Source organism: Diadema antillarum, unplaced genomic scaffold (assembly GCF_040938485.1).
Source record: "Diadema antillarum isolate AM-2024a unplaced genomic scaffold, OU_Dant_1.0 seq00000124_RagTag, whole genome shotgun sequence".
NCBI lineage: Eukaryota > Metazoa > Echinodermata > Echinoidea > Diadematoida > Diadematidae > Diadema > Diadema antillarum.
The window spans coordinates 3,116,488-3,139,540 of NW_027271204.1; the positions used below are offsets into that span (position 1 = coordinate 3,116,488).

Consider the following 23,053-nt stretch of genomic DNA (forward strand, 5'->3'; position numbering starts at 1 on the left):
AAACAATAGTGAAAATAATAACGACAGTGAAAGAGGCAGAGACGGCAGAGGATAATTACACAGATGGGAGTGTATAAATATACATCAATCTTGCATAATATAACTTGCATACATACAATCACAAACAAGCATACATAATAAAAGCATTTACAAATACATATGACTAAACATCTGCGCACACACAATGGATACGGATGTGTACGCACAAACACACATGTGAAATTCCTCGCGTTAAAATCACTTGTGAAGATTCAATTAAGCAACGTCTACCGCCTCCTTACTCTCGTTATACACACTCCAAAAACATGCGACGACTCAGGGGTTCAGTAGCTGAAGACACACGACTCACACTTATATATTATATACATATACATATATATGTAATTTATACCGTCCTGCACTGACAAGCAACTGTACAATTTCTATATACAATACAGACGAAAATCAAGAAGAAGACAATACGCAGACGGTGAAAGGAAATGTTGAGATTCTCTTTAATTCAATAAAAATGGCAACTTTCTACTACAAGCCTAACCTGGATTTCCTTTAGGGCACAGACACAAACTTTTGATTCAATACTACTTTCTAATAAGTACCACACTTGTATGCGATTTAACGTATTGATATGTGGGGTAATATAGGGCCTATAATAATATAAGGTGTTCTACTATCCATCAATCCTCTCTTGAACCGTGGTGTTATAGACGGATCACACAGGCCCTGTGTTCTGTATGCCCAAAATCGAAGTAGTCAGCGTTAATTCTCTTGATTATATATGAGACTGTTTTGAGAAAACGTAAGCATTAAAGCAACAACTAAATATTGTACCTAGTTTCATGATGTATTAGACGTTCATCCACAACACATGACAAGATAGTGGTACGATATACATATTATACTTCTTTGCACCAGCAACGCTAACACGAAATTGGTCCACATGGAGGATAGACCAAAGAAGTATCATAATGACGTGTCTGATACCCCTTGGATAGACTGTGACAGATTACTTATTATACGCCATTTCTTCTGAGTGCACAGAAGTTAATAATTATGAAAGCGTAAGACTTCCTTGACAAAACCTTATGTAATAAACTTATTGTAAAATGCTGTTTGTTAGTGTGGAGAGTGAGATTTTGGTTTTGGATAGTTCGGGTTATATTATTGTATTGTGGCTTGAACCTGTTCGAGAATACAGAGGTAATCTGTTTTACCTAACAGAGACTGACAAATGTCCAGAAGAATGTTCAGACAGACACATGATACTTCAAAACAAAACCTGTTCATTTTACAGGTCTTAATATCTTTTTAAATCTCTCTGGGTTTTCATAATGAAATTATTGAAAATGAAAAAAAAATTAAAATGGCATATCTTCCTTATTTCTTGTCCTATTTTTGTCATTTCTGTGTCGTTCTGTAGGAAATAATTTTCTCTCTCTGCATGTTGAAGTTTGTTTATCTTTGGGGTGGATTTCCTCTTTTAAAATCCAGGGCTTTAGGGTTAGTGTTTATATTATGTGCATTGAGTCAACCTTCGTGTGTGCAATGGAACAAAAAGGAAATATAAATCATTGCTGTTCACCCATTAAATGGAAACATTCATCATATGCTTTTACATTGTAGATCAAATCAAGCTCTGCGTTATGTAGGTCTATAGGAAAAATATGGTCCCCTGCATTTCCAGTTTTATGCAAATATATTTTCTCTCTCAAAACTTCATTCGAGGTATTCTTTAAGGTATAGTGTGCGTTCAATTTTAACTTTGCTTGATGTTTTTACACATTATCAATTATGTTTTCCTGTATACGACTGCCCTATATAATGTGCATTAATGCGTAGGAACAACTCATACAATCTATAACATTTTGTTAAATTCTATAATTGTATTGAAAACGAAAAGCAGAAATAAATTTGACTTAGCTGAACCGAACTATGAAGGGGTTGTAAGATAAACCTAAAATGCGGTACACTCATTGATAGGATTTCATTCATGATTGCATCAAAATAGTAAAGCTGCTTCAGTCTTTCAAGAGTTTAATGAATATTCATGTAAGTCTACACTTCCACATTGCATATGGGTGAAAATGAAGAAACTTCCATCAGAACAAAGGAATTAATTTTGCAAAAACTTTCTTTGAATACTTATGTTTTATAAATTCAAGCTTAGATTTAGATTTTAAACTTAAAACTTTGTTACAAGAGAGGCAATTTGGTTTTGAAAATAAACTAAATATAATAGAATTTGAAATCGGCCAACCTTGCCTAATTTGCACCTTAAAGGCCTGCTCGAAAATTTCCCTTGCTGTGCTACTGTTTGGGGAACATATCAAGCACGGGTTATACAGCTGATTGCCAAGCTACAACGATGAAAATCGCCAAATATTGATCTTAGTTGCATCTTATCTTGTACATACACCAAAACTCTACATTTACCAGGAAAAACAGATTTTCATGGAAGTGGGCAGTTTTCTCTTTCGTTGAATTTGTACTTGAAACTTTCCTCCACAGTATCTCAGCATCACAACTACATGACCGTGAACGGAAAAAATCAATGTCCTCCGTCACAGGACGTTAATTAATTCAATAGACGGATCTCTCTGCAAGAGTCAATGCAAACTGAAATATGACAATGGCTATAAAACACTGAAAAGGAATGAATTTTGATGATTCGATTTTATACAGAAAAGGGAAATTCTACTGTTAACAGTTTTTGACTTGATTACCTAATGATGTTTGCATCCAGAAATTGTGCTATAATAGGCTATAAGGGAAGACGCCTTGAACCAACGTGATTGATTTTGTTAATACAGTTGTACTTAGACGACAGGAGATTCCTCAAAAAGCAAACACGTCAATTTTGACCTTCAGCTTTAAAGTTTATTTTTCATTGTGATGTGGAAAATTCTGGTTGAAAGGACAAGATTTGGCTTCGATTTTTTAATGTTTAGTTGGTGGATGACATCGGATGATATCCGATTTCATTTCACAGCCATCTCTTCACGTGACATGAAACATGTCAAAAAGCGAAATCAATTGAATGAGAGTTCACAAAATTCGAATATGAAATTAGATTAAAGGTGAAAAAATAAAAGAATCAATATATTCAGTAATTGATGCGTATGTCAATAAATATGAATCATAACATACATATCACTTTTTCTTGCCACAGAGAAAACAGCAAAGTTACAATTCCATTCAGTAGATTAAGAAAAAAAAGAAGAAATGATTATAAAGCAAGGAACTGTTCCTCAAACGCGAATAGCACGTAAAACCTCGGGGATTTGGCTCTGCTCTTCATACAGCTATGAGGAAAACACTTTTCATCAAACCTCGGCAAGGATGAGAGAAACATTTATCAAAGTGTGTGGGAAAGAAGGCAAAAAAAAAAAATTCTGGAAGTTATCACGATCTAGCTCGAACTGGCCGAAGCCATCATCTTCTTTTGGATGGCTATGATTTCCTCCTGTTCTTGCAACGTCCGGACACACCTGGAGAGATTGGAAGAAATATCAAAGAATCGTAAAGAAGGCATAGAAGGGTACCGAGAAGTACTGAATTCGAGAGTAGCCATACCTCATAAATGTGTACATCTGCATATGGGAATGGGGAATGGATTATATTCCCCATTAGGTTTAGATATGTTATATCTAAATAATTACTGTACTGTGATATGATTTTAGATTGTTTGGGTTGTCATCACGTGACGGTCATTATTTTTGCCTTAGATGAATTAATGTTGCACGGTGGTGCATTATAATCAGGAATTCTCCCGTGAGGAATCAGCGTTATGAAAGATCTTTATTTGCTATAACTTTTGGGCCGATGTGTTACGCAATACTCTAAACTACTACTCACAAAAAAGAGGGCTTTAGGCCCTATAATCAGCACTGAAACAGAGCAATGTTAATTCACGGAGCCATAGCCAGTGGAAGACACTATAATCTAAATATTTGCTGTGCGTATACATTTAACTTTATGCAATGTATTCTACCTCACAAATTGGTAGTACATTAAATAGTGAAATGTTTTTTCTAGGACGGCTTACAGTTTGAGTATAATGATCCTGTTACTTGTGTTTGTCAGTTTACGTGTTAGCTTTCTATATTGTTTATGTATCTGATTACTAGTATAATACACGATATATATATATATATATATATATAGGCCTATATATATATATATATATATATATATATATATATATATATAATGTATCGAAAAATGTATGTGATGAAGACAGGCTCGGAAATAGATTTTAAGTTACGTTTAGGTAGACCCAAGTAGCAACAGCTTTTATAGCAAGTTATCTTCGCTCAACGATTTTCTCAGTATAAATCTTAGTACATGTACCATCAATGCGGCAACATGCAACTTCACGTGAAGAATATTCTACTAATGAGCTTCAGTTGTCGACAATGTACATGCAAGAGGAACTGCTGAAATGTACACGTTTTTATTGTCCTAAAGAAAAATTATTACTGAATTTCGATGTTCATTTTGTGAAAAGTGGACCGGTCTGTCTGGCTGAAGCCCAGGCAAATGGTCTTCACATACATGTAATGGCGCCAAGAAACAAGAGCGCCCTCAGGGTGACATATCATACTGTATTAAAGTATGATACATGTACGTGTACCGACATTCGAAATTACCTGGTTATGCACCACACTGGAACACCGTGAACATATTGATTAGTGGCAAGATGGAGGTTGTGGGCTCCATTGCTCCAAACTCGAGTATTGTTGATGACGACACACACAGACACACACACACACAAACACACACTAACACACAAACACACACATATAAACACAAACAAGACATATAATAAAATTAAAACTGTTATGCTACTATACAAAGTACTTCCCAAATATGATACACTTGTAGGCGCGGTCAGACTGGCAAAAGATCGAGAAGTTTAAGATCGCGAAATTTGGGCCATTCGTACGCGCTAGTGATTGTGATGTAACAATGCACATCTGTACATGACAATGGCCTCGCGCTTCGGAGACACCGCCCGCAAACAGATCGAGAAGTTTCGCGGGAAGTTTGCGGTCACACTGGCAAAACTTCGAGATCTTAAAGATCGCGATCTTAAACTTCGCGATCTTTTGCCAGTCTGACCGCGCCTACAGTCATTCTCTTGCGCGACTTTCAAACAAGAATTAATTGTGAAACACACATTCGTTCCAAAAACACGAGCACTGTTATTACTTATTATCAGTTCATGCAATGCATTCCCTGTGGAAAACTCACTCACTCACACACATAAACATTCCAATACACAATGACAAATGATGAGATTAGATGAGATTTGAAACCACACAGTGCCATGCCAATAAAACGTGCCCGTCTGCATTCACGGCCTAATTTCAACTCATCTCACTCACTCAAACTTAAACTCACATCTATGACCTACAAATTATGTTTTTTATTGTAGGTTTTTTTAGTGATTTTTTTTCTTTTTTAGCATCAGACTTTCTTGCACTGGAAATTGGCTGTCAATTCAAATTTCACATTAAAATCTGATCTTGAGAGTAGCCCTACATAGCTAATCCACTGAATTGTTGCCATGTGATTTGAGGTGATACTTTCAGCAGCAAAAACCTACATAATGATTTGAAACTTTTGCCTTTAACCCTTGATCTACAGCAAGTAAAGAAAAAACTTCACCCATCAGTCTATAACGTTTCAAATCAAAACTTTGTAAATAAGATTATACAAAAGTAGAAAGTTACATGGATAGTTCTTGGCTTTTGACCCGTTGCAAATCCGACATTGGAAAATCATTAAGCACAGCTGATTAAAAATTCTGACATCGACATGCATAACTTAGGCATACTGCTGCAGAAGGTTACAAGTTTCAACACACAAAAGACCACACATAGTTAATCCATTCACACATGACCTGTGATTACTAACTGTAATACCTTTATTATCATTATCATAACTGTCATACTGAGAATGAAGGTGACAGATCAACTTTTGATCAGTTTTTAAAAAATAATTTCCGACAAAATTAACAAAGTAAAATGTAGAGCTGAGCATTTAAAGGATATTTGTATAAAAGAAGCTATGGAGATAATACACAATATATTTACAACCACTGTATATCAAGACAGAAAAAAGACTGCATTTGCTGGTGATTTTGTTATTTTGGAGGCGCAAACAATAAACAAAAATACTTCACTGAATGTTTCTCTCAAACAGACATTTTTTCAACAATTTAATTCTACTCCACTTAATACCTAGCATATTGACTTACTCATAATTTCAAGCATATCCCATCCCATTTGCATCTTTGAAAGTTTGCTGCTATAAATGGTATTGTATATGGCAAGCCGCTTGTGCACAGTATGTGGGAGGGAAAGGGAATAACTTGCAAGCAACAAATTAGCATTAGTGAAGGTTTATCAGGGATGTAGGAAATACAACCCTATATATACTCAATATTCCTGCACTGTGTTTGCAGTCTTTAAGTATGCTGTATACACATTCATGGCATTTCTTGTCAAACTGTCAAGCCTTATACTGAATGAATAATTCAAAAAATTGACATTTCTGACAGTTACATGCAGATGAAAAGAGCACACTATAACTTTTGATGCACTATTACGCATGATCTCTCCATTGAATGTATGTAAGTATAAGCTCAAGCAAGTGATTTCTTCATGTATTTCACAGTGCTGACTGAAAGTCACTAGAAAACTTTCTTAGACAGCAAGTTTGACACTCTTTCCCCTACAATGAACGTTCCTGGAATCTTTATTTTGTCAATTTGGAATGCGGAAATGGCAATCAGCCAGCACACGGATAATGACAATGACATTTAAATCTGTGCTAATCTTATAACAATTGATGGCTCTATCATTATCAATAGGTAGATGGTTAGGGCCTAAATCACTCAAAAATATGACATTTCATGCAAATTACCCAAATGGAATACACAAAATTATACCACTGACTCGATGCATGAACAGAATTAGTTATTCAAAGTAGCAGTGGTTAACAAGGACTCATGTGTGATACAATGACAATTACAATGGTTCAAACACCAGTTTAGCAACTGCATAATATAGTTATTGGTTCCTATTACAACCATCTTCTCTAGAATATCAACACAGGGGCATACAGTATGTGCTGAGTGGAGATTGGCAACATACAATCATTGAACATGTGTTGGTCACATATCATTTAAAATTTGCCTTGTGTGTGTATCTGTGTATACACACAAGTGCACTTATGTATGGGAGTGATTTTCTTCATAGCTCTCAGGCATGGCAACGACACGTTTACCGTATAGTTATGTGTCTAACATTTCTCACACTACCATGTGTTTTACACATCATGATCTTAAGAATATCTGTGATCCGGAAGTTGAGGAACATCACTCCATCACAAATCAGCCTCCTGACTCACAGTAGCACATGCCTTCAAGCATCTCTTTATACCGACATTGAAATTTCGTGCCATGCCAAGAGGACATGAATTCAATTTTAATAGTCAGATCAGCCAAAGAGCAACTGAGGGCCAAGAGTTGTCTGCATGGATAGTGACATCTGTTGAGTCCCGCTCAATTTCAATGAGGTAACTGCGAAATCTAGTGTTACTTTTCCCTTACACAGTGTGAGTTCTGCACATGACACATATCTATTATTCGGTAGCACATCAGTAGAGTGCTTTTGGGTAAGTGATAATTAGATGGGCACACAACATAATGTGTTAATCAATCTGATTTGATCCTTACAAATGCGTGCAAAGCATGCTACATGGATTGTTCATTACAATTCCCACAATCAGCTAACATACGATTCTCTTTCACTTACATGGATGAACACTTTGCAATGCACAGATCACATCAACATATTGATAACTCTTCTGCACAGGAATGTGTGCATGCAGCTCACCAAACCAGACTTGAAAAATCTGAACACTCAGTCAAACACATCTTAACGTTTTTTTCTAGTTAGATTTGACTTATGTATCATGGGGGGAATGTACATTTGCATGGTGACATACAGACATGCAAGTATCGAATGTTAGGAATGTTTCGACCACAAAACATATCACATTATGAGTGTAGTGAATTCCATTCCATAAATTGGAGACATTATACAGTAGACAGCAATCTTATTATAGTATGTCATTTCAAAAATCAAGTATATAAAGTGGAGAGAATATGTGTCTGAGTGTGCCCTCACAAAACACATGAGAAAATTAATCTAATGCTACATCATCTTTTATCAAAATAACTGTAAGCTTTAAATCTACAATGTACGCATTTTTGAGAACATTCAAAAAGTTCCCGGGACTTAAATGCTTCACTCTGGAATCCTCATAATTTGTACTACAATGTCAGTAAAGATTTACATCAATATTCTTACAAACCCATACACCTTTGGAATATGAAATTTAAATACTCTTAAGTTCAACCAGGATATCAGCGTATCACATTTGTAAATGCAGAAATCCTACTTACACATATATATACACAGTGCTTGTGTATATGCTGTATGCATGTGTGCAATCAATGAAATTTTCTGAGTTTCATAGACATACGACATTTATCAAAGTTCTTTTCTATCATATGTCCCATCTATGCATCGACATCACATGGGTATATTTGTGTTTTTGTTGTGACATCAAAAACAAACACTAAAAAAAAAACTTCCAGTCATATAACATAACACACATGTCCTAACGAGGCTATTTCTGTTCTCTGTTTCATAGTATAAGACAGAAAACTATAAATGGAGGTGACTGCCCTACGGTGTATCAATAGAATGAATTTATCAATAAAATGGAATTTAGTATACATATGTCAACACTACCTACAATAGTTAGAAATATCGTTTTCTCTTTCTTGGAATGAAATATTCACAAACCAATACAACCTCGCAAACGTACTTCTCTCTTTTCAATCATCTTTGCAATGCAAAGCAATAAGAAAATCTGTCTCCTTTTTTGTGTGTGTTTTAAAAAAAGCAATATGATCTCCAGCCACCATGGCCACATGGCAAAAAAAAAGGAATGAATTCGGTAAACCAAACAGAAATGTTACGTAAAGCAGAATATCTGCTCATGTACAGACACAAATCCAGATGACATAAAGAACACATAGGGCATTCCCACTCCAAGTCAGTAGATGTCGGTTAAAAACACCACCATTTCCATGTGAGTGACATGCACAATGCTACGTAATATCCACCAGTTAGGGCAATCGGCCCATGCATTTCTCTCAAACGTAACACGGGGAATGGAGAACAATGTCGGTGTACTGAGTTAACAATCTTGAATTAATCATGGAAGCACATTTAAAGTCATCGTTGATTTTATACAAGCATTAGGTAGTTCTCATCAAGAATGCAGGGACTAGATAAATTATATAAACCTTGATGGTTAAAAAGAAAGATCTACTGCTTTGAACCTCTGGTAGTGCAGCAGCAAAAACCAGTTCAGAAATGAACGTGTTACTGCTCTCTTCATTAGATGTTTGCTTACAAATCAAAAAGGCACCCATATCAAATAAATTTGGGTTGAACTACAATGTACTGAAAAAGCCAAAAGAGAAAGCGAATGATTCCTCCCATCCCAAACCAATGTTTTCCAGTCTTCCAGCTTGGCTCATCAATGCTGAGCTGACCTGGCGAGATAAACGCCTCAGGGCCTTAAAGAGCGCCATCTCTTGGCTGCCTCTCTGCTAACTACGTAACAGACACCTTCACGCGTGCAGTCGCACTTGTTAGTAGACACTGCAAAACATGCTTGGCGTCGGCCAGAATTACAGATGGGGGGCCACAGGCATCGCTCGGGTAGGCATCCAGACGACCCTCAAGTAACTCCGGACGACTTTGGATGACTGGAGATGACACCGGTAGGGCTCGGGGTGGGAGGAGCAGGGGGTAGGGATGGTGTGAAAAGGCAATGGAAGCCGATCTCTTTGTGTATGTATGTATATGTGTGCATCGGGGTGGTGTGGGAGGGTGCATGTTTGTAGAAGGGGAAGGGAGGGGATAGGGGCTGGATTGGAGTGAACTGGAGGATGGAGGCGGGCGGGGCGGGGGGAGGTGGATGGGAGATCTGTTGTCATGGTGAAGATCATGCTGATGGAGACGAGAGGACAAACAGACAAGAGGACAGACAGACACACGGACTAGTGTCCCTTATTTTTGAGGGCTTTGAATAGTTCAGCGTTTAGCTCTCTCTGCTTGCCGGCCATCTCTAATGACTGCACTGACCTGCACAGCATTCAAATGAACAGAGGTGGGAAAGAAACATAAGTTTATATATGTGATTAATGTATAACACTTTTCTCACTCTCAAAAGCTCACAAACTAATGAGATTATATGAATATATTTATTCATCATATAAACTCTCTAATACACACCCATATTACACACTGAAATACAAGGATAACTCCTGGGTTTCAATATGTACAGATTGCCAATTACTTTTTGGCCTATACAACTTATCAAAGATTTATGGCAGAATGACTTTAAAAGAAGTTGCCTGCCTCATGAAGTTGTATTCTTTGTCATAAATGAATTTTAATCACCTAACATTCTCAAATATATTCTTACAACGCAGGCTTACAATTCTCATTTTTTTGTAGTATGACACCATCACAGAATGAACTACACGAATGCTTGAATGTAGGAATTTTTATACGATATCCAACGAATCTGGTAATCAGAAAACTATGTATCTTTTTTCTTCAATAAATTCTCCTTTCTTTAAAACCTGATAAACAACGGATTCTCCTGTTTTTACAAATCCAGTGCATTCATCATCACTTTGCATGACAACTCCTATGAACAGAGGAACACTTTGCAAATGTAGAAATAACACATATCCCAGTGTGATACAGCCACAATTCCAATATGTTCCAATATATTGTTTACCAGATTTTGTTGAAATTAGATTTCTCCATTACTTGTATTAAATGTTTTAGTAGTCAATGATACTAAAACACATAGATTTAATCTCACATGATCGAGTATGAAAACTACCCACATGAAAAATTTGAAAATTTACCAGAGGTTCAAAAAGGTTAAGAACTCACATTGCACTTTTCTAATACTTCTTCCACCAGTGGGTCTATTGAGTACATTGTTTTCAACAAAGACATAATTGCAGCTGCAAGTCACCCCTTCTGTGCTTACCTTAAACTATTGACGATGTCCTTCGTCTTGCCAAAGTAGATCTGGTTCAAGGTATTCCTGATCTTGTTTTCCATGTCCTTTTGACACAAAATCAATGACAGAGTAGAAAATGGAATGAGAGGATACTTGTATAAAGCATGACATTCTTCACTAACTCTCTGTGTAAAGTGCCGATGGACACAGCAAACCCCATGGTATTGAATACACTGTCAAAAGTCCCTGGCACAAAGAGGATTAAAGTGAAAATGAAAATTAAAGGGATGGTACAGTATTGGTGGAGATGAGAATTGGGCCCTAACTTTTTGCGAGATACCAAGAAAACACTTATGAACTAGTACAGAGCATACCATTTTAAGAGGAATTCGAAGTTTATTTGATGAAAATCGGGTTTGGAATGACTGAAACATCAAAAAAAAATAAATAAAACAAAGCGACCGTAATAAAGCGTGGGTCCCACACTCATTAGAATCGCTCTGTTTTGGATTATCTCAGCCATTTCTAATCCAATTTTCATCAAAGAAACGTTGAATTCCTCATGGAATTACATGCTCTTTCCCATTTCATAAGAAGTTTCTCATTATCTCACCAAAAATGTTAGAAACCTGAAATTAGGTCTCAACCAAAACTATACAACTCATTTAATTGGTAGAATAGTACATTTTGGGAGAATGGTCACAGATCTACCAAAGAACAAAATACATACAATAGAATATTTTAGAAGTGAAAGGTATCTCTTGACCATATGATACAAAAAAATCAAACATTTCACCTTCAGCAGTAGCAAAAATATAAAAAAAGTTGAGACCATAGTCACATTCTTGTTATCAATATGGTTGTATTAGATGGCATCACATCTGCCAAGTGTTTTATCTTGGCAATGTGTTCCACAACAATATGATACACGGCAAAAAAAAAAAATGCTAAAAAAAGGGACAAAAATCTAGGTTTTATTCAGATTACCATGTGGGTACATGAAATGACCCTACCTCTACGTGATGTTGGTAATTTGTTCTCACATATTGTTTCTTCTTTGTTCTTTGTTCAATGAAAATACAGGAAAGGATATTTTTTTTGCTCCTGAAGTACAGGTGCATAGGATGGCCCTTACCTCTACCAAGGTACCAATGTTGGATATGTGTGTGTTGCCGCTGCCGATTGGCATGTCACTCTCCACTTGCCTCGTCAGGCTGCCTCCCAGGTTCACGGTCCCTGAGCCACTCCTGGTAGTCTGTTGGTGATAGGTAACATTAACATGCCAATCATGTATCAATGTCATGGTTAACCCTAACTTACCTGGGGGGGGGGGGGCATAATGGCCCCCCCCCTCGACGAATTCCGCGACCATTCCGCCGCGCAAAATTTTTTGACCGCGCCGCTCGCTGACTTTTTACTTTCAAGTCTCGCGCAACTTTTGAGACCAAATTTGTCGCACCCTGGCATACCGTTCCGAAGCCACGCCCCTTCAAAAAATTTTTGTCAACCCCAAATTGCTCAAAAACGTGATTTTGTGTACAAAGTCAATACAAATTGTGTTTTTTTCAATTAATTCATATAAATATTCATATTTTTAATTTTAATGTCTGAGAATAAATTTATTTTAGTATAATAAGGTTTCTAAAGATGTGCATGACAAAGTCTGCTAAAAAAACAACAAAAACAAAAGTTAGAAAAAACAAAGAAATACATAAAAGATGATAAAACAATAAAAAACATTAAAAAATGATAAAACAATAAAAAACATTAGAAATTAATTTTGATACTGAATTTTTTTGGCGCACAAATGTTCAGAATGTCACTAGGAATATTTACAACAAAAATCAGCATTTTATAAGCTTTTTTAAGCCAATTACAGACAAAAATGAGGTTTTTTGCATATATTTGCATAATTAATTAATTTAAAATAAAAAAATGCAAATTTTTTTAATATTCAACTTGACAGTCTTGTAGATTACATCCGGCTTTATGTTCATGCAAAATTTTGCGGCGATCATGCGATCAACGGCCGAGATCTGACGGGAGGGCCATAATGCCCCCCCCCCCCCCCAGGAATTCAAGCTTGCTAAATAGCCCAGGTAACTTTTATAGGACTACATTTATCAGATTAATGACATGCACATTTGATAGCTCTTTTGAGATTTATTTATAACACCATGGTGTTGTTATGTCTCTGCATGTGCTTTGCCTCTCTTTTTTTTTTTTTGGGGGGGGGGGGGGGGTTTGGAGTTGATTTGACCAAGCTTTTGACGACCAGCCAGAAAGATGATTGGAGTGTGATGCATTAAGGGCCGTTCACATTGGAGCGGTTTTGCGGCAGCGGCAGCGGCGGCGGCGTGCCGCAAAAATCCCTCGCGTGTTGTTCATGTACAACCGTTCACACTGGAGCGGTAGCGGTGACTTTTCAGAGCGGCAACCGCAAGCGGTTTTCTCGAATCGCTCCGCAGAGCGATTTTTCTAGTCTGCCGCTGCGGCGAGGTTGCTATTGACCAATCATAATAGAGTTCAGTTCGTGACGTTATTATGGGGGTGGGGTCATAAACTTTAGCTTGAAAAAGAGTCTCGCGAAGGTGCAACACGTCGGTCGAAGAGCGGAACGAAGACGTCCAGAAAAGACAACTTTTGTACAATAAACTCAATTATGTTCACAAAAACACTCCTAAGGAAAATATCGAATTGGAGACCATTGGTGATGAAATCGGGCTAAATGGTAAGTTGCTCATTTGGTTTTCTCAAGGTTTTGCCATTTGTTTCGACCCTTGACAGCGGTCACTCTCTTGCAGAGGCTACATTGCAGATTGTAACTTTCCACGTATTTTGCCATAGACGCAGACTCGCCAGCGAAAGAAAGCAGTCTATCAATATCACAGTCCCATATACGCGTATCTATGTCTAGAGTATTCTGCCAACGTGGTACTGAAGCCTTGAAGTCTAGAGTAGATCTAGAACTACTTGGTCCAGTAGGAGCACTCCTACTATCTGACTAGTCCCACACCTACTAATGACCAGTAATGTATGGGTCCATAGATGGGAAGGGCTTCTCATATGATAAATGGACCACAATATGGTCGATTGTATACCGGTAGGCAGGCGGTAGGGCCTGGCCCTATTACATCCTCATTAAAAAAAAAAAGTTACGTAGGCAGGTGTAATATATTCAACGTCACAATGCTTCTTATTACGCTAGTAGACTAGACACTCTACGTGAGATATATTTGATATCATAGAGTATTTTTGAATTATTTCTAACAACGGTTGATAGAATTAAAATAATGTAGGCCCTGCCTAACAATCTTGTTAGAGGGAAATTTTTTTTTAATTAGAAGGTAATTCATAAGTAAAAATTTGGCGTTGATTAGAGCTAATACGGGGAAAAAATGGTCAATAAACGGCAAATAAATTCAAATAAAAACAACAACAGAAACACCTAGCCTCTAGGCCTGATACTGTTATTGTTAACGTTAGACACAGTTCTAGACTCTAGTCTAAAGTTTCTAGACCTAATGTGCATTAGGCCCTTTAGGTATGTTCTGGGCATTGACTCTGCCTCTATACAGGCCTAGATCTAGGTCATGTACTACGTAGGTGTTTTTGTGCTGCCATACTGCAACCGCACTGGTATAAATGCATACACATAACCACAACTTTGTCCATCGGCATTGGCATGACAAAGACAATCTACGGTACTTGAATTTACTTGCGTTCAGTCTCGCATCATCAGACAGGCAGTGAAGTAGGACTGATTTGTCTTGTTAGAAAGTGAATCAAATCCTCTCATGAGTCTCAGGCTGAGTCTGACCAAGTTAAGGGTAATGTTTTAAAATCACTTTAACTGTAACTGTACTGTAGGTGGTAAGCATACGTTAGACAGAAAGATCCGTCTGTCCGGAGGACTCTTTTGTATTTTACCATTAACGCCGTCCTCCGTAGACAGACGGAAGGTTGTAGTACCCATTGCTGTGTGGATGTTCTTAACCACTGTCTCTATGGAAAATTGGGTGAGGTACCTCACCCTTCTCGATTGCGTCTAATTCACGGCCCTAGGTCGGCAAATTTAAGCTTGAATAGTTAAATCAACTATTCAAGAATAGACTACACTCACCAGATTAATGAATAATCCAATATTTCGGTCGAATTTTCAACGCAAAACACACATCAACCAGCCCGTCGCGTCGTCACGTTCAAACTGCAGAAACATACTGTATGAATCTATTAGCCAATCACATGCGAGGTAGTTTCTACGTGTTATTTTTACTTAATAAAGTACCTCGCATGTGATTGGTTTACAGATTCAAAATGGCGACCTACAGCTAGCGAACGGCGATGTTGCGATATGAATAACATTTCTGCATTATAACCGCGTTACTGTGAGTATTTCGATTGCAAAATGTGAGAAATTAACCCCAAATATTGCTGCATAATGTGTCATATCATGTCAAACTTGTTTGAATGTAAAAAAGCTGCCTGTAATTTGGTTTATCGTAACGTTTTATCTGTGCGCTACTGCCACACAGTAGCTGGCATCATTGACTTCGGTCTGTATACGGAGGGGATCCGTGAAGCCAGACGAAGTCTCCGCGGAACATTCCCCGACGGACAGATACAGACCGATCTTTCGGTCAAAGCATACGTGTGCATTATCTTGTCTTGCCTTTCCAAAGATGCCCACATTTCCCACAATCAATAGGCTTGGACGGTTTCTTCAATGTATGGTAAGGGTACCAGCTATCGGCAGGGTACATCGACACCCTGCGTATCATGGCTGTTTGCGTATAGAACAAAAATGTATGCGTGGGATTAAGTGCCATTTTATAGCTATGAAAACAGTAACAAAGAAATGAAAATCAAGCCAACAAAACAAACTAAACACGTTTCAATTACACATCCACACAGTAACAACACATGACCATGAAATTCACATGTATTACCTGTGGAGGGAAGGGGTGCAGATCGTGAGGTACCCTTTTTCAGCCACGCGAAGAAAATGCATCGCACATACTAAAATTGCATAATTTTACAACAGAGATTTGGATATCAACAGAACGGTCACAGGATTTGAAACTGCAGTATTTACAGCTTATTTGAGGAAAAACTTTGGTGAATTTGTTTTATACTTTTGGAATAAATGAGCTGCAAATTCATAGGGTGCCGATAGGTGGTACCCTCATTCATACAATTTAAATGCTAGTGATGCAGCGGTTGGTTAATTGCTGACCCTTGACATATTGTATCAAGGGTTGAAGCAGCCATTACTTCTTCTGGGAGGCTGTGCCAGTCCTTTGTGTTCCTTGGTAGGAAAGATGAACCTCTGTATTGTGTTCTGCAGGTAATTCAGTGCGTTAATTCATGTTGTTAGCAATACCAAATGTCTATTTTCATGAATAGTTTCATGAAGCACTTGGCATTTTAGTAGCACTTACACTGTACTGCAAAATGAGCAATTTAAGAGCAAAAAACAGATATCAAAAGTTCAGGCAATCAATTCCTGCATGTGGTGTTGGTTATGGGAGTGAAGGGCTAAGGTGCTTTTTAAAAGAGACCTGTTTATATTACATTTTCTTTGTGCTGAGTAAAAAGTTCCCCCATTCATGTAAGGAAATAACATTATAATGCATTGTACATGTATAACACATCATTTGTGTAACACCTCACTTGCATGAATATTATTTACCCTCAGGTAAACAGTGATTGAATCTGCTTCCCTCCTATTCAGCGAATGCAGAAAGACCATGCAAAGGTGGCTGCATCCCTGACCAGGCTTTGATGGAAACTCACTCATTGACTGGAAAGCTGTGAGTTTCAGCTTTCAGGATTTACTGAAAGTGCATTATTCAAAAGATTGACATTCTAGGTACATTTATACCATAACCATCATTCAGAACTTGACCTTACTCCTGTGGGAGGAAAAAACAACAACTTTATTTTGGAAGTGATGGTACATGTATTGTACCGTACCTGATAATTCTAATGACAACACAGGTACATTATTTTGTATGTCACCTAGAACTAAAGAGTGAACTTAAATTAAGAGTGAAATTTCTGTGAAGGCACATCTTTTAATCTTTACCCTGCCCCTTCATTCAAGGAAATGTACATGTATGTAGATTCTTCTCTTTCTTTATAATGTATATGGCAACATCCCATACATTTGACAGGTATGACAATATGCAGCATGCACCAATCAATCATTTTAATAGTGTATATTATAGTGTGCCATAGGTGCCTAGGTCTAGTAATTGGCCCATACCAATTTAATCAGTTTCGGAGGACATGAAAATGCATGTCAAATATAACTTTGAATGTAAAATTGTCTGTCACTTTTATTTTCATTTTTATTTTATTTTTTTTTTGGGGGGGGGGGGAGGGGGTTGGTCCAAAAAAAAAAATTGACTTAAGACAAAGTTACACTTCTTTGCAAAGACAGTTCTGGTTTGTAATTAAGCTAGACATGGGAAAAAACAAACAAACAAACAAACAAATAGCACCATGAAGGCCAGAATTGTGTGAATTGTTCTGTTGTGATCTGTAGCTTTCTTACAGGCCTGTACTACCTCCCCATTTCCTTCTGAAACAATTTTGTCCCCTGTTTTCAGATATCATGTTTGACTCACTCCTGCATGTGCATAGTAGATCTTCAGCTTTAAAGAATGACCTTCTGATCTTGGTCACTTTTGCTCCTAGTTCTTGCTCCTAGTTTGCTGGAGTTGCTAGTAAATATATGGTACAAAATTACTGGAAATATCATGTGTATAAAGGCATAAGAAAATAGTGCACATCAATATGTCTTAAATTTTTTTACACTGTTTCCATATATGCCTGCCTTTTTTGTTCTTCCAGGAAGGACTGTTTTAACTACTCATATGTGGTCGACACAGAACATCCGCAGTCACAGCCCTTCATCCTTCTTATTGGAGAAAGCAAATTATACACTCTTCAGGTACATGTATCTGCAGTTGTGGAGCACAGGGCATAGTCCTCAAGGCATTGTGGGTGCAGCTGATCTTGTCTTCAAGTTGATCTTTGTTCTAAATCGCAACTACTGGCCACATTGCATGGCGGTGAGACCATTTTAAAAGGGACTCCTGTACAAACAAGGAGGATTTGAAACTTTGGCATCCATCCCTTATTTTCTAAATTTGCCGAGTCAACCATAATGCAACCATTTATTTATCATCTCCACCCTTCCCGTATCAAGTCTGCATAATAAAACAGCATTTGCTTGAGAAGTACATACAATGTTATAGGGAAATAGGCACTGACCCTTTAATTGTGATCTCCTCATAACAGTGACCATGTTATTTCACAAGCCATTTGCCATTTGGATATTGTTGTATTTTGACTATACACCTGTACCATAAGGTACCTTTATATTGATATTATTAGTGCTTAATGTTTCTTAGAAACATGTACATGTATTCACTTTTCAAGGAGTTAGTTTAACTTATGATAATGTAGACAAGTATCGAATATGTGAAAAGCTGCTAATTCCATTATTACACACCACGCCCACACATAGTGTGTACAAGTTGACAAGGGATGTATAGAGCACCAAACTGTGACATTGCCATGGAGACTACCATAGACCTCACCTGGCCTAAATATCTGTCAACAGTATTGTTGCTAACCATGCATGCTTGCACCTGGTTCCAACCCAAGTTACAACAACTCTCTTGCTTTTTCAGGAGTTGACCTAGAACTTGGCATATGTGGCCACTATTACAGGTAAATGTGGTATGTAATTAATGTGTTGCCATGGTAATGTAAAAAATCTATAGAAAATCTAACCAAGATATTGTGGATCAAACTACTTTCAGTCTTTATAGTGTGAATGGTAATTTGAAAACACAAGATATAATTGTCTTCAACTGGCATCCTTCATGTATCACTTGAGTAGTGAAGATGTACCCCACGCAATTTCATCTATGTTCGTAAGAAGTGATCAAGTTCTTCATGATTATCATACAAGGCAGGCTAGTGTGTATCACTTCGCAGTTAGAAGTCGACTCAGGAGAAATGTGATAGCATAATACATGTACAGGTCCACAACACAAGAATTCTTTGCATAGCTCCCAGGTAGGCCAGTAGCCAACATACTATTAAAAAATGTGATGAAATTCCACCTTTTCACTATGTACCTACATAGTACCTGTCACTCATGTGTGTATTTGACTTTGGAGTATGGATGTAATATTGTATTATGCTGCATGGCAATGAGTAAAATGATTAGCAGTAGACCAAGCACTTTATAGTGTACCTAAAGCATGTTACTACAGATTTTTGAAAGCTTCAAGTTTATCTTGAAACCCAAATCTATTAATGTTGACATAGCATCGAATATTATTTTCATTACATGTATAATCTTGAATACTCAGTTCTACCTTCCTTGCATTAAATTAGTATTTGATGTCAGACAACTCATAGCAGGTCATTGCATTGGATATGCGTAATATGTTGCTATTCTGTTTGCTACTTGATTTTGTGATCTGACTAGCTAAATTGAACCATGTAAGCACCTAGGTGCCCATTTTTGTTGTATTCCTTTGCTTATCCTGATTTTCTTGTGTTTGTAACTTCAATACATGTCCATATCATTGTAAATCTCAAGCCTCATCCATCCCTATGTATCCGCTCTTTCTTGCTCACTTCATTTGATGAACTCTGTACTGCTCTTTTCTCTCAATCCTATTCTCTCCTATATTTTTCCTGTCCTACATGTATGTACATGCGCATCCGAGCAATTGCCCCAGAGGGCAATTACCCGTTGGCTAAATACTGGTTAGTGGTAAGGTTAGAGTAAAGATTAGGGTTAGGATTAGGTCAAGGGTTAGGAGTTTGGGTTAGGGTTAGGATTAGGTTCAGGATTAGGATTAGAACCACGGGAAGGGTCCGGGGTAATTGCCCAGTTGGTAATTGCCCTAGACCCATGTACATGTAATACAAGTACATATTTGTACTTTTTGTTTCTTATTATACTTAGAAAGATTGGTCCTTATGAGGTTTGAAAGTGAAATGTAAACAACTGATTTGTTTTATGTTGTTAAGTATGCATTTCTGCTAGGAATTTGCACTGTATTAATTCTTCTTCTTTTTTCAGATGTAGGAGATGAGAATAATATGCTTATAGAAAATTGGTCCAAGATACAAATTACATTGGTGTTAATTATCATACATGTACTTCAATCATTCATAAAATCCAGTACCATACTACCGTTACTGTATTGTTTTGACAACTCATGTCTGTCCATTCAGATTTACAAAGTTGCTCATACAGTGTCAGATCTTGTGAATTTTCATTTTACATGTGAATGTGTTATATTACTTCCCTTCGCAAATGTTAACAGTATATGTATACACTGTACTTTATTTCTGCAACAGACTGCCATATTAGATCACATCAAATGAGATTGTATGTTGGAACAATTGTCCTGAATTAGTGTCTCAAGTGCTAAATTTGACATGTGTGGTTTGTATTAGTGTATGTACATTGTTTGATGTGTATTTCGAGTGATGTTTGTCATTTACCGACATAAGTTGGTTAAAATTCCTGTTAACTAATGTTTTCATTCGGTGGTTAAATTTCGAAGAAAAGATTTAGTGTAATTCCTCAAAACTTGCTTAAGATAAAACCGACCTCAGTTGGCTTTTGGTAATCACTTTACCCAACAGTTGTGTGGTTCACTTGGAAATCGACTGTCTGTTAAAATGCTATCCAGATTTCTGAAAGCGTAGATTTGATGGTGTAATGCAGATGTATGAATATGACATCCAAACTGACATCGTGTGTGTGTGTGTGTGTGTGTGTGTGTGTGTGTAGTTTTTGTTTTTGTTTGTGTGCTTGTTTTTTCTAAGAGGATGCAAAACTGCCATTAATTTCTTCCCATGCATAATATAATAACACATGTTGTGGAGAGTGAAAATGCTACTCTTGTTTTTCCATAGCTGGGAGTACAGTATGTGGGTGAGTTTATTATGGGCCGTTTGTTGATTACATTATACTCTACATACGTAGATCTAGTAGGTGTGAGTAGGAGAGTGAATGGTAGGCATATTCTCTAAAACATCCCCTCACCTTTGTAACTACACTTCCAAAAAGAGCATGAACTGACATAAATCAAATCAAACGTTAACATTTCATCCATATAGAGTTCATCGGTAATAATGATAATAATAATACAGTATACATTTAATGTGCCAATTCCACATGACTAACGTGCTCAAGGCGCAGTAGGAAAAGTGAGTTATGAAGTACAAAAATCATTACACAAACATGCACATGAAAATGAATGACACAATCATGATGATCTAAATATATATATATATATATATATATATAGCAATAATAAAGTCACAACAGAGGAATGCAGGGAATGCATTAATAGCCAATCTTGATTTAATGAATAATCTGAATTTTCGAGGATTGGCTATTAATGCATTCCCTGCATTCCTCTGTTGTGACTTTATTATTGCTATTTCTAGTACTGCCAATACGCGGAACAACTACAATATATATGTATATATATATATATATATATATATATATATATATATATATATCATAATACCGGTATACTATTCTATGGTAAAAGATTGGAATGACAAGTAAAGAAGTATGTTGCTGGGTTTTTTTTAAGAGCTCATCTTTCATACAGTTGACTACTTTACCGACACCAGAAAAAAAGAAATACTAGTCATTTTCTCGTTAACATGAAACAAGATAAGATATCATTACTTTGGATGCTGACTAATTTTGTAGAAAGAAAAAACAAACAAACAATAAAACAAGAACAAGGAAAATGTGACATTCGCAGATCATAAGATTTGAGATATTGAGGTGTTGGATGTACACATTTTATGAACCGCCTTCTCAGTATATGTAGCAGTGGTCCGATGCAATAATTTCTACGTGCATACCAATATCAGTAACACAAGGAATATTTTGCAGTTTCATTGAACAGTCTGTGTTGAAAGTGTTCTTTTTTTTTAAGCAAAAAGTTGAAAAGCTGAGATTCCAGTACTGATTGTCCAATAGTCTTCTTGCATGTTACTCATCCTTGATTTCCTTTATTGTTTGTTTCGTTTTGGAAAAGTGATTTTGTAAATTCTCAGATCCATGGGGAATGTATTCACGGTATACATGTGCGTATGATAATTATGTAATTGATTACTAGGCCTAGTAAACTGCAGGTGCCCAAGGGCAACAATCTAATTTGCATATTACGCGCGGCAAACCGCTCCAGTGTGCACAGCGTGCCGCTGCGGCAGAGTTTAGCGGCAAACCGCCGCCGCTGCCGCTGCCGCAAAACCGCTCCAATGTGAACGGCCCTTTATGCCTTTTAGTGGCAGCATTATACCAGGTACACAAATACACTGCTTGAAGTTAAACAAGAATGATTTCATAACTCACAAATGATTGTCTTGTCTGTTGACAACAAAAAGGACACTAGTCCAGTCAACCCGTGGTATTATTAATGCCCATTTGGTTCTGAACCAAAGTTTTCATAATTCTTACTAACCTGTAGCCACAGCATGGCGGTTGATGTGAGCTTGTAGTGTGCATTCCTACCCTGGGACTTATCCTGTAGGAACATAAGAAAGAAGAGAGAGAGAAAAAAATCACTTTAATGAAGAAACTATAAGGCATACAAGATGTATAATGAAAACCAGCAACACCCCTCCCCTCTCCCCCACCCCACATACACATGCACATATGCATGCACACACACACACACACACACACACACACACATACACACATACATACATACACATACAAATTATGATCACTGATCACTGCAACAACCACCACCATCTCAGGGAGAGTAGGGTATAAAAAAAAATACCTCAAAAACTTATTGCACACTAAATCAGCCACAAACAAACTTGAAACTACAGTCTCCAATGT

General features: G+C 37.1%; 1 protein-coding gene across 1 annotated transcript in view; it reads right to left on the reverse strand.

Moving 5' to 3' along the window:
- Positions 1 to 8,433: 8,433 nt before the first annotated feature.
- LOC139727316 (F-actin-capping protein subunit beta-like) overlaps positions 8,434 to 23,053 on the reverse strand; it is a 186,188-nt gene continuing 171,568 nt past the window's right edge. Inside the window, exons 6-9 of the mRNA XM_071638272.1 lie at positions 22,665 to 22,727; positions 12,266 to 12,385; positions 11,158 to 11,234; positions 8,434 to 10,232 (exon numbers count right to left, since the gene is read on the reverse strand). Coding sequence (XP_071494373.1) covers positions 10,148 to 10,232; positions 11,158 to 11,234; positions 12,266 to 12,385; positions 22,665 to 22,727 — 345 coding nt within the window. The 3' untranslated portion in view covers positions 8,434 to 10,147. The remainder of the gene's footprint in view (positions 10,233 to 11,157; positions 11,235 to 12,265; positions 12,386 to 22,664; positions 22,728 to 23,053) is intronic.